The 12754-nt window shown below is 37.4% G+C and overlaps 2 protein-coding genes across 2 annotated transcripts in view; both read right to left on the minus strand.

The window, feature by feature from the left end:
• The window catches only part of LOC101310541, a 7806-nt gene extending 4195 nt beyond the window's left edge, over positions 1–3611 (minus strand). The window contains exons 1-4 of the mRNA XM_004305633.1: positions 3302–3611; positions 2956–3201; positions 2097–2145; positions 1950–2020 (exon numbers count right to left, since the gene is read on the minus strand). Coding sequence (XP_004305681.1) covers positions 1950–2020; positions 2097–2145; positions 2956–3201; positions 3302–3607 — 672 coding nt within the window. The 5' untranslated portion in view covers positions 3608–3611. The remainder of the gene's footprint in view (positions 1–1949; positions 2021–2096; positions 2146–2955; positions 3202–3301) is intronic.
• A 1075-nt stretch (positions 3612–4686) lies between these two features.
• On the minus strand, positions 4687–6852 carry LOC101311299. The gene is made up of 4 exons (XM_004303528.1): positions 6723–6852; positions 5977–6257; positions 5719–5797; positions 4687–4851 (listed from the first exon to the last, which is right to left on the minus strand). The coding sequence occupies exons 2-3, from the start codon at positions 6255–6257 to the stop codon at positions 5722–5724; spliced, it is 357 nt and encodes a 118-aa protein (XP_004303576.1). The 5' UTR covers positions 6723–6852; the 3' UTR covers positions 4687–4851; positions 5719–5721.
• Between the last annotated feature and the right edge of the window lie 5902 nt (positions 6853–12754).

The following is a 12754-nucleotide window of genomic DNA, read 5'->3' on the forward strand; positions in this document are numbered from 1 at the left end:
AAAAAAAAGATGCATACAGACAACTACCACTTTTGGGACTTGATCACTTTAATGAGCGCCTACTTTACACAAAGGAGGACCCAATTTTCCTTAATGAGGACTTTTTCCTATTGCTTCATGAGTCAACAAAGTGGGTATTACATGAAATAGGACATGTATAAGAAATGTTAACATACCATAACTTCAAACTTATGGGAATACTTAATAAGATTACGGAAATATCAAAATGCTAATGCATTTAATGTATGAGAAGAGGCCAAGAATATGAAACTGAACTTAACCAAACTGATTTTTGGGTCTTATTGTAACAAAACTCAGATACTTTAGCCGTGATATGACGCGTGATATATATATATATGGGCTCGTTCAAAGACGGACGTCCGCACAGCCCTTAAAGTGCGGACAAGGGCTGTGCGGACGTCTCTCTGTTCTCCACCGTCAGGCGCCCGACAATGCTTTTCTTCTTGCTGGAGGACAGCAGGGGCATCCGGGACTTCTTCTAAAACTGGTAAGAGTACTTTCCATTTGTGAAAGCGTTTTGGCATAGTTTGGCAAGAACATCTAGAAATGTTTCTCAAGTTATATAAGCACTCCTAATGATGAACCACATTTTCGGGTACTACTTGCATCTCACCATATGTGGCAGCTGATGACACAGCCACGTCACTTAATGAAATTACGTAATAGGTTCGACTTTCTACCACATCACTACCACATAAGGCAGGATGCATGTAGTACCTCAAAAGGTGGTTCACCTAGCATTATTCTTTTGAAGTACTTGGTATGTGCTTGGTAAAAGTAGTAGCACAAACCCATACTTCTTACAAAACCACTTCTGAAGAAGTAATCTCAAAGAGAGCCTTAGTGTGACTAGGAGACCTTTTTATCACACAACTAACAACACCCATTATATGCTTCTAACAAAACCGCTTATAGTGGAAATGCTACGTAAGAAAAACACTTCAACGAAGAAATCGCAATTGCCTTATTCTAAATTGGAGAGTTTTGAAAATACAACAACCAACAAACAACTATGAGAGTCTGATTCAGGACCTCCTGAATGCAAAACTTACGGCAGTACACCAAATCATTGTGGCCGTGACTCGGAGATTTTACTAGAACTTTTAAAACTCTAAAGGCCCCATAACATAATGAATGATTCAATCTAGTGAAGATAAAATAAAAATGAACAATTTAATGTAATGAAGAAAAAAACTAATGTCATGCTCAAACAAAAAAAATCAAATTTCACCTCCCTCAACTCTACGCCTAAAATCATTCATCCCTAGGGTTTTAGTTTGATCACACAGGCCCTTCTATTCCCCAGTTTGATCAACCATATCCATCAATCAACTCATTTCTCAATTATTTCGTGATTTGTTGATGTGATGAGTCTACCTGGGACATAAAATCATAAATGATGCAAATACTGTGTTTCTTGGTTGACACATCATTTAAAACTAGTTTAATAGACTCGCCGCATAGGCAATTCATGAAGAAATTGATGGAACAGATAAGAGTTGGCTATGTTTGATCAAATTGGAGAGTACTAGGGCACATGTGATTAAACTAGAAGTTTAGCAGCACATACAATTTTGAGTGTAAAGCCTATGAAAGTAAGATGAATTTAGCTCTTAGAAAAGTAGATTCGCAAATAAAAGACAAGGTACCCCGCACGCGCTTGTACCCCATCTGGCTGATTTCCTTATTTTAATTTTCAATGCTTTTTGTTTCTTTTCAACAAAGGAATAAAAGCCAACTGACTTGCACAGGTGAGCACATCAACAGGTAAATATTCAGTATAACTGTTACAATTTGGCATGTAGAGGAACAGCTAAATCATATATTGCAGTCCAAAAATATTCTTGAGTGTTATTCTAACAATCAAATATCACTACATTTATTCTATTATGATTGAAAAAATAAGGGTTGAAAAAAAAAAAGCTTGCCTTGTGGCGCTTTTTGGAATCATGAGCAACTTCATAAGAAATCCTCAATGGATTAAGATCCGTACCCATTCCTGTATTAAAAAGTAGTTGATGATCAAGAAAACAATGCATATGAAAAGAATGTACAAAAAAAAAATCTATACAAACCTTCAACAGAGCCGCTCAGAGCTATGGATGCCATGGAAGAGCCTCTATCCTACAAATAGGCCAACCTTTGTGAGAAAAGTATCAAACTCAAATGTATCCAAACACCAACTAAACTGGCTAACTATTTCTGGAATCAAACTCAAATTAGATTCTCCAATCAGTATCACTTGATATTAGTACTGGTCCAAATATTAGTACTACGAAATATGAAAAAAGCGAACAAACTGGTAAACATATGAGTGTTATTCCAAGTGGCAGATCCAGGATCTGAGAGTTGTCTAGGCTATTTTTACAAGGGCATATAAATTTTTTTTAGGTTTGGAACCTCCAGGAGAGGGGGAAATTAAGTATAACGTATCTTACAAGATCCACTCATTTCAAACTCATCAATCACAAATTCATTATCAATGTTATTGACAATTTTTTACGATGTAGAGAATCATCATATCATCAAGAAACTCTGGATATCTTGTGTGGACTTGACACATGATCTGTTTCTATTTGGGTTTTATATTTTCATTGAATATCATTTTTGAATTTCTTTATGGACAAATAAATATGCAGAGGTTTAAAAACTCAAGATTTCAAACGATATATGTACAAGACTACAAGGTAGGGAACTAATCTCTTATTAGATTTAGAAGACTATCATGCCCAAAGATGGGGAACTAAATGTTTCTTCTCACTCTTGTTTGGGTTATGGGATGTAAATACATATACCTATACTTGAGGATTTTTGGCCAAAAAAACTGTCTAGGCTTGAGCCTATATAGCCCTTCATGTGTATCTGCCCATGATTCCAACAATTCAATTAGTCTCACAAATTTAAAACACTCAAACAGTTTGAGAAAAAGCTTGCCTTGTGTGAGTTGCGTCGCCCTTGGAGCCTCAACAGAGGACAAGAAGCACTCTCGATTCCCTCCCTGGCCTTGTCCAGAAACGAAATCAAAGCCGGATCCAACTCTTCATCCGTGGCAATCTGCACCCTGCAAATGTTCTCAACACTGCATGAACCAGCTTCACCACTGTCAACCCATTCGAGGCTGAAGCTGCATGTGCACACTTCCTCTCCATTTTCCGAAACCCGATGCTCGTTGCGCACCACCTAATCACACATTTGGCATTTTCACAAACACTTGGAGAGCAACAACCCACAAAAAAATAAAAATAAAATATCAAAACAGAGACCAGGGAAAAAACCAAACCCCGGTCAAAACGGCGTCGAAGAATTTCATGTCGTAGTCGCCGTCGGGTCGGGCGGCGCAGACGAGCAGGCCGGGTTCGACCCGGGAGCAATCGGAGTCCTGAAATTGGGAAGAGATTTTCCTGAAGCGAGACCTGAGAGCGTCGACGCCGTCGAGGTTCTTCAAGTGCTTGGAGTGGACGACCTCGTCCTCATCGTCGCCGAAGTTGAAGAACTTGATTCTGAGGCGGCAGTTACGGCGGCCCTCCGTGACGACGCGAGCGTCGTACCACGCGTCGTCCTTGAAGGACCTGAACTCTAACGCCATATTTATTCTCGGAAATTATGGGAATGCTTGCTTGGCTAGTTATAGCGAAGCCTCGGGGAGTGTGTGTGCCTACTTGTCAAGATCGGTGAGAAGAAATGGATTTTGTGGACATGCAATCACTGTGAAACAGTAAAAGTCAGAGTTACTGCATCGACATTTTGGGAACATGGAGTTACTGACATTATTACCCATATGTTATGACCAAGAAAAAAGAAAAATTGGGAGAAGAGGGAGATGGAAATGAGGATGAGTGAATGGAAGTTTAGAACTTCATATCCTCATTTTAGTATTATCGAAAGAAAGCGGTTTGTTTGACACTCCACTGAGTCCACTCTTGACAACTTGTAAATTATAAACTACTTTGAATCGAAAATGAGTTGTTACATTAGATTAAATGTTTGATTCCCCTTTTAATATTTATTGAAAGAAAGCGACTCGTGTGACGCTCTATTTTCGGCAAACTTGTTAGTTATAGTTATAATCTAATTTGAATTGAAAGTGAGTTGTTAAATTAGATTTAAAGTTCAATTCCTCTTTAAATATTACTTTAAAAAAACGGCTCGTTTGACACGTTTCTCTCAACAAACTTGTAACATCAAGTAGAATGTATTTTTGCTTCATGTATCGTTATTCCCTTATTGTGTTTCTCAGGCTGATTTAGTTGATAATATGTTTTAAATCATGCTATCATTGGAAAATGACAGTTGGAATGACTAATGACTGACCAAATTTGTGCAGTTCAACCTGGACTGTCTGTCTCCGGTCCAACTTCATTCTCGGAACCTTTGAACAAGATGGCTCTATAACTCACAAATAGGACTGGCGGTGACTCGCAAAGAAACATCTGCCAGAACTGGATCTCCATCAGATTCACAAAGAGTTGGGCACATATCAATAGAAGCTCAAGAAAACTCAATGTCAGAATTCTAAAGTTGGATAATTAGGGAATACAGAAAGTTCGAAGGACACACGCATAATACATGTCATCAGTCATCATAACCTTCAGATGCGACACTAACAATGCCCCTAGGAACTAGGCTTTAAGAACTTCACATCTCTTCTGCATCAAATAGCTGAGCGATCTTTGCCTCTTCAGCACGTAACCTCTGGTGAAGTCGAGCTTGATGATTAATAAATTCCCAGAATAAATCCTTCAGCAGCATAGCTGTGTTGTATTCTTCAGTTCCAGAGAGGACAACCTTCAATTCATTGCTAGTTTCAGTTTCTCTACCCTGTAACATAGTCTGCACAATTGAAAAGAATGGTACTTTCAGTGGAGTGTTGATGTTTTATTCTGTCCAGTTTTGGTATGCTTCCAGAGAGTGACTGTATTACGAACTTTATGTAGTTATCAATCCCAAAATACATTCTAATGAACAGAAGATCGAATGAATTATTTCCAAACAATGTGGCTGCAGTATGAACTGTATGATGAATTATTTCCAAACAATGCCCTTACTGTATCATGTTCTCGAACCCTTTTCACCAGTCGTTTTCTTTGGGATTTACAAGTCATTCAAAGCCTAATCTTCACATGTCAATCAAGTAAGAAAAACACGAGTTTCCCAAATCTAACACAAAAGCTAGGTACTGGAAGCCCAAAGAAGATCGAATGAATTATTTCCAAACAATGTGGGTGCAGTATGATGATGCTGAAACACTTACAGAGTAACAATGAATTATTTCCAAACAATGCACTTACTGTATCATGTTCTCGACTCTTTCACCAGTCTCTTCCTTTGGAATTTACAAGTCCTTCAAAGCCTAATCTTCACATGTCATGCAGAAAGAAAGGCTCGACATCCCCAACTTTAACACAAAAGCCACTAGGTACTAGAAGCCACATTATAGAATACTATGGTATATTCATGCTCTGTACACAAAATATATACAGTAGAGACTAGAGATGAACCACCAAACCACAAGTTTATACAGCAAAAGACGTTCTGCTTATCGATTAGACTTGCTCTCAAACAAATCATATATGACCAAGTTGATGGTGGCTCATGGTGTGGTATTTAGTATATGGTATGATATTTTTAACTCATGGAACTACATTTCAGTCCTTTATAAGAAAATAAACACAGGAGAATACAACATATGAAATTAACCTGCTAGTTAGCCATGAGGGCTTGAATTGAAGCCAATGGAATATCATGTGCTGGCCATTTCTCAGTAAGTACCCAAGGCCTGCAGAGAATTACAAAAGGATGATTATAACGAATCAATGAATAAACATGATAATTCAGAACCCCAAAAATCACATCCAGGTTCGGGTTGGCTGTTTAAGCTACAGAAAGGCTTAAATTTTATCATCTCAAATATCTCATCACCAGATATAAGTAAACAGCCATTTGACAGACAACTACCTTCCGCCTGAGGAAACGATGCAGTGATTTGGATTCTCCAAAAACTCAGACAACTTGTCCTGATTCTTTTTGCTGCTCACAGTGACGGTTGCTCTTGAATATGCCTCACGCGACAAACTTGGAGAAACAAGTACTTGACATGAGATTGAAACTTGCTGATGGATGAATTCCATAATTATAAACGGTGATATCCCCTTCTCAAGGTTCTCCACCATTACCACATATGGAACACCTCCTATATCGACGTCGTGTCGATCCCTTTCAAAAGAATCAGTGCCCATCTGTGCATCAAACAACAAAATATAGCCCATCATTCAGAATGTAATGCATTTAGGGAAAGCTTCAAGGATATGTGTAGAAACCCAAACCCATGAAAGACTATAAATATGAGAGAAACTTTCAAAGATCAACACACCCAAATCACTATTAGGTTCTCTTTCAAAGATGACCAACGATTCATGGTCATGTAAAGAGTTAAAGACCAATTTGACGTTTCGTAGCCATTTGATTTGATCATCGTATTGATAGTGTTCCTATTGTATCATAAAGATTGTATATTTATTGATTGGAGTTGAATTACGAATCTGTTTTCGAGTGGCTGCTCTTTTACATGAATGGGGACTCTAAAGGGTCACAAAACCACATAGCTGAGCAAGCCTTTGTCTAAAATTAAAGAGTTCGTCTTCAAAGTTTCCCATGTTATAACACAGAGCATTAAAGTGAAGAAGAAGAAGTTGAAAACTGACCTGGTGAACAACTGAACAAGGGTGTGGTAGAGCTAGCCCTTGGCTTTTTGTTTCTTCTTCTTCTTGTTCTCGTGGTCACTCAACAGTTCGAACTCCGAACTCTAAAGCTGCTGCTGCTTCAGTTCGGTGATCACGGGCATATAATCTCAATTACCTTTTGGTTCTTGTATTTTAAACAGACATACTTTGGTTTTATTTTATATTTTTTTTGTTGATCGAGATGACGAAATCATACGATTTTTTCAAAAGCTTTGTATGTCCAGCGATTAATCTGTGTCGAGAGATCATATCAAAATGTTTAATTCTTCCTAGCCATTAACTATAGATTGTTATTTAACTTCAATCAACGTCGGTGAGATCCAAACCTATAAGAAGTTCCATACAAAAACTCTTATCATAACTCGACCACAAATGATATTTTTTTTTTTTTTTCAAGAAAAGACCACAAGTGGTTGCTTTGGTTATATTGTGAAAATAAAATAAAATAAAACATATATGATTACCTGATTAGTTCATAAACTACTCTTGGTTTATATGGGGATGTCTTTTGGTTCTTCACGTACACCTTTTTTTTTTGACAAAGTGGTTCTTCATACTTATATATACTGTATTTCTCTAAATAGTCTCGAGATAACTGAGCATGACAGTTTCATTAGGCCCAACATAATATAGGCTTGGGTCATGGTCCAAGTAGAACTTAACATTTAAGCGAATTGAGACTGGTACGATTCTGAGCACGATAGTAAATAAGTTAGCCCGAGCATGAGATAAAATACAACTAGGCCTGATTTCTGCCGCTTTCGTTGTTGTTGTTGGATTGGCTGTCGAGCTTGCTTCTATTGAACCTCGAGTTGGTCAAGGTACTGTTGTGGGACAGGCTGTAAAAGGGATCGCGAGACAACCAGAGGAGGAAAGAAAAATACGGGGTACTTTGTTGCTTAGTCTAGCTTTCATTGAAGCTTTAACAACTTAAAAAAGATTGGGCTAAAGTTGCGCTGATCTATTTGAATATAGGTTACTCATTATCTATTCACAAGGTAATCGTAGGTCGTGCATGTTTGTTTTTTAGGATTAGATGAGACTGTGCTAAATAAGGATTCCAGTTTGGTTAATACCATGTTTGGTGTCATCGGGTACAAAAATAAATTGGCTTACGTATCACTTGTTTTCATTCTAGCCTCCTTAAATGGTGTTACGGTGGGTATTCAAATTAATCATTCTTATATAACATCATCCTTTTAAACCATGAACAAAGCAAACTACAATCTCTAATCTCGTGCAACACCAAATATGAGTTAATATTAGTAAAACTTAAGACAATCCACGTAAATCCAGAAAAGTCATAAAAGATAAAGAGGTGTAATGTAATCTTAAGTACCAAGCATACACCATGTACATAAAATTAGTGTTATCTCAGTTTGATATTGAATTTGTATGTTGCAAGAATACAAGATCGTGTTTACGTAACTAAACGTCTAGCCCAATAACTTTGTTTAACTTCTTAATCTGATGTAAACCATAATCTTCCAACATATTCCTACTTCTCTTAATCTTCATCATATAACTTTTTTGGGGTCAATTTCATTGTAATCTTGCTTCACGTTGCTTGAATAATTGCTTCAGCCGTTTAGCTTTCTTGAATTCTTGACTGCCAAATTTAACAAGTTTCAATTTGTTGCAAATTATAGTCCTTTCCTGCAAGATTGACGACCACAAGGTTTAAGAACACAAACATTTTTTGATGATGAAAGGTTTTAGAACACAAACATTTTATAGTCGTAGGAAGTCGAAAACGGAAACTACTAGCTACTCACAAGCTAGAAGAGGAAAAGATCAAAACACACGTACATGAGACATCAGCTCGCAGCCTCGATCGGATATCCTTAGAGTCTCATCTAATTGTATCATTTCGGTCATTACCCAGGGCCTGTAAATAATAAGAGAAAAGAAGTTACCTTTTTTTACCATACATTTGAGAAAATGATTACAAAAACACATATTAAACTACACTAATTAGTAATTACCTTCCACTTGGGGAAATGATTAGTTGAACCGGATCGTCAAGAAAGCGGGATAACTTGTCCAGATTATTTTTACCCTTAACCATGATCATTCCTTTGACATATGGTTCAGACGGCTTGCTTGGCCAAACAGATGCATGGCATGATATGCATAGTTGTTCCTGTATGAATTCCATAATAGTAAATGGTGAGATCCCCTTCTCAAGGTTCTTTACCACAACTATGAATGAAACCCCTCCCCTATCCTGGTCATGCTCGTCTCTTTCAGAAAAAAATTTCGTCATTCCTGCGTCACGAGATATAGCGAAAGTTAGAAACTAATTCTTTCAAACAAATAAATTGTGCTTTAAGGAAAGCCGGAAAGAGGGATGCTATTAACACACATTTTTTTGTTATTAACATACCTTATTTATTTTTCTATCCACACATTTCATTTTTATTTATAAGTTTGTCACTTGAATTAGTTTCATAATTGGTTGTCATCATAGAAGGGGTGTCTTAATAACACCACCTTTAAGGAAATATGTACAAACTACAAACCTCTCGAAGATGCATGTTGAGGTATTGTGGGAAGAGTAGAAGGAGGAACATGGCTAAGCTCGTTGTTGCGGATCCTACTCTTTACTGTTTGTAGGAACAAGGTCACAAGTGGATGAACTTCTTCCGTTTGAGGCTGGACTCTGCAGATATCTCCTACGAACCGAGTCGTAAGGCTTCCACCGTTTGGCCCGTGTCTCCAAAAGAGGATGAACTCGCATCGGCATTCTTCTTCATCTTCCACAATCCGATGCCTCTTACGTTTCACCTAATAATTCAAAATCACAACCAAAGGTTAATTTTTATTCACCAATATTTGAGAAAATAATAAGAGTAAGAGTATGAGCATAGAATCATCACCTTGTTAACAACGGCATCAAAGTAACGACAATCGTCGGGTCGATTTGAAACTGCGGCACACACGAGCATGCCCTCTACCACGTTTGGGCACTCCGAGTCCTGTACTTGAACAGATGCAGACCTAAACCTTGACTCGAAAGCTTCCATGTGTTTAACGGATGTCAGGTTCTCTCCCTCGTACACCTCGTCGTACTCGGCTCCGAACTCGCAGAACCTCACTCTCAGGCGTTCTCCATAGTCGCCTTCTGTCAAAATTTTGACAGCGTACCATGCGTCGTCCACTCCAGACCTGTACTCTATTTCCATGGTTATCTCTCACGTTAAAAATAAAAATATATAAATGACTGACTAAATATGCTAGCTAACAATTGGATTGTTTAGTGACTGGTTCATTTCATCTACACAGAGGTGAATTTATACAGAGAGAAATGAAGGTGGTAATGTGAAACTATGGTTGGTGATTGATGTTCTAATTAAGTAGTTTGGACACTGGATACAGTTTGGATTGATTACCTTTTTAGTCCTCATGTTTTTATTTTTCTGAGTCAATAAAACATATCGGTAAAATGTTAACTATATAGAAAGATGTCAAGATATACAATCTTATCTGGTAATAATATTTTCTTATGCATCAAAACAAGGAAAATGCAACTCTTTAAAAATCACATTTTAGATTATTACATATTTGGTCAAGATATACAGTCTTTCCTGGTAAAGACATTTCCTTGTGAATCAAAATAAGGTGATATGCAACCGGTTAGTAATCACATGTGAATTACCCCAATTAATTTGATAAGTTGTATCATTTTCAATTTTTCATGTCGGATTTTTTAGTCCACGAAACAAAAACTTAGCCTAAAAAATTTCAAATCTTTGAAAGAATATATTTATATATATATATGGACCAAGATATTATGGACCTATAAAAAAATTAAAGAAAGAAATATCACAAACATGAAAAAGAGGTAAAGATGCAGATATATATATACAGCCCCCTTCCATTGAGGGATCCATTATACATACATATATATATATATATGTACCTCTGGTAAATCATCGATTCGATGAGAACTGAACTCTGCAGTTGCTAGCAACAATTCTTTTCATATTAGCATGCCTCAACACCTTAATTAAATGTAGAATTAAATTCAATTTACCCCCTTGTGGTTTGGGGGTAACTTTATGTTAGTCCCTACACTTTTATTTTCATCAGTTTACCCCTTGAACTCTTCAATTTCTGTCTGCCGTGCCTAAATTCTCATATTCCGTTTGAATTGACATTTAATTATCAGCAGTTAAGGTCCGATTTGCCCAAATTCTAGATACTGGCCTCACAGTTAAGGTTAAAATTATCGGCAGTTAACGTCCGATTTGGACAGAATATAGGACATTTGGTCATGCCTGAGGAAAATTCAAAAGTTTGAGGGGTAAACTGATGAAATTGAAAGTATAGGGATTAACATGAAGTTATTCCCAAACCTCATGGGGGTAAACTGAATTTAATTCTTAAATGTATTAGAAGAAGGAGATAGGATATTGGTTATAGATGTTTATTGGAACTCATCGGTCTATGTCTCGTTTTATAGACGGAACGGGGGGTTGGTGGGAGGATAGAATTGAGGTTTTAGAGAAAGACAATTAATGTGATATTCAAGAAGTAAATGAGGATTCAAAAATGCATGCGGTGTGCGGTTTTAAAAACAACGTGCGGCTTTCAAAACATCCATATTTGAAAACCCTGAACAAAGAAATTAATTTGCATATGCTTGGAAATACCACCGGACCATAATGCCATAAGTCACGTGTACCCTTGAACTTCTGGTTTCATCACATGTACCTCTATATTTGAAAAAAACTGGAACTAATATTAGGTTAGTCTAACTTGCCTCCAGACTAGTATGTATGTGTGCGTCCGGACTTTCTCTTATTCACATATTTTCATCAACGTAAATTAAAATTTTAACCGTTCAAAAGTTGAATTAACTAATAACGATTGCCTCTACGAAAAATCAATGTAAACAAAATGTATTTGCTTAGGCGAATGTATAAAACAAATAGACGGCTGATCATGGAATGCTACATTTCACCAGAATTGTAAATTTGTTTGATGCAATCGGCTGAGCAAACGAATTTTGTTTACATTGATTTTTTGCAGAGTTGATCTTTATTGGGTAAAATATTGTATAGTCCTTGTGGTTTAAAGTCGACATCTGTTTAGTCCTTATGGTTTTATTTTAATTTAAATAGTCCTTAAAGTCATAATTTTTCATCCAAATAGTCATTATGACATTTAACTGAGAATTGAAATTTGTTTAGTCCTTGTGGTTTTATTTTAATCTGAATAGTCTTTAATGTAACATCCCGGACCCAATTTTACCTATTTACTAGGTATTGCACGAGTTACTGAAGAATTTAACCGTGCTCGGTAATTTGGTAATTTAACACTCGAGTTTATTGTTGAGTTGTTCTCAAAATGTCAAGTTCTTCTTTTATGGACCCGAAGTCCTAGTGCGCGTCGATACGAGTTCGTCGGTGTGTCCAGATTATTTTGGAGTCTCATGCTATTTTTCTACGATGTATTGAAGGTTCGGTAAAAGGAGTTAATTGTCTAAAATTAGAGTATGACTTTTATTCTGGGCCTTAAGATCTAGGGTTTTGTTTTCAGCTGTGGGTTTAGGCTTAAAAAGGTTAAGAGGGGGTTGACCCAGTCAAAGAAGCCACACTCGGTTTAACCCGAGCCCAGACTTCCCTCTTCCTCTCCGCCTGCCTCCGGCGTCCTCCGCATGACGCCGCCGTATCCGGCCATCCCTGGCGACGAGACCATCTTCAATCTCTTCCTCTCCTTCTCTTCTATCTAACCCGGTCCACATATCTCGATTTTGGTCCGATTCAAAGTCAAATCAAGGTAGAGAAGCCTCGGCTGTTTCCGGCGAGTCCTCGAGATTTTCGGCCACGGCTTGACGAGTAAATGGTAGGGTTTTGTTCCTTTCCTCTTCTTCTCCAATTTCATGTCTTCAATCGTTTAAATCGAGCCCTAACCCCTCTTCTGTGTTTTTTCTGGGTTTCGGGTTCTTAGCTCCGACGTTGTGTTCTTGCCCTTCCGGTGAGCTTCCC

The sequence above is a fragment of the Fragaria vesca genome, linkage group LG6 (assembly GCF_000184155.1).
Source record: "Fragaria vesca subsp. vesca linkage group LG6, FraVesHawaii_1.0, whole genome shotgun sequence".
NCBI classification, from domain to species: Eukaryota; Viridiplantae; Streptophyta; class Magnoliopsida; order Rosales; family Rosaceae; genus Fragaria; species Fragaria vesca.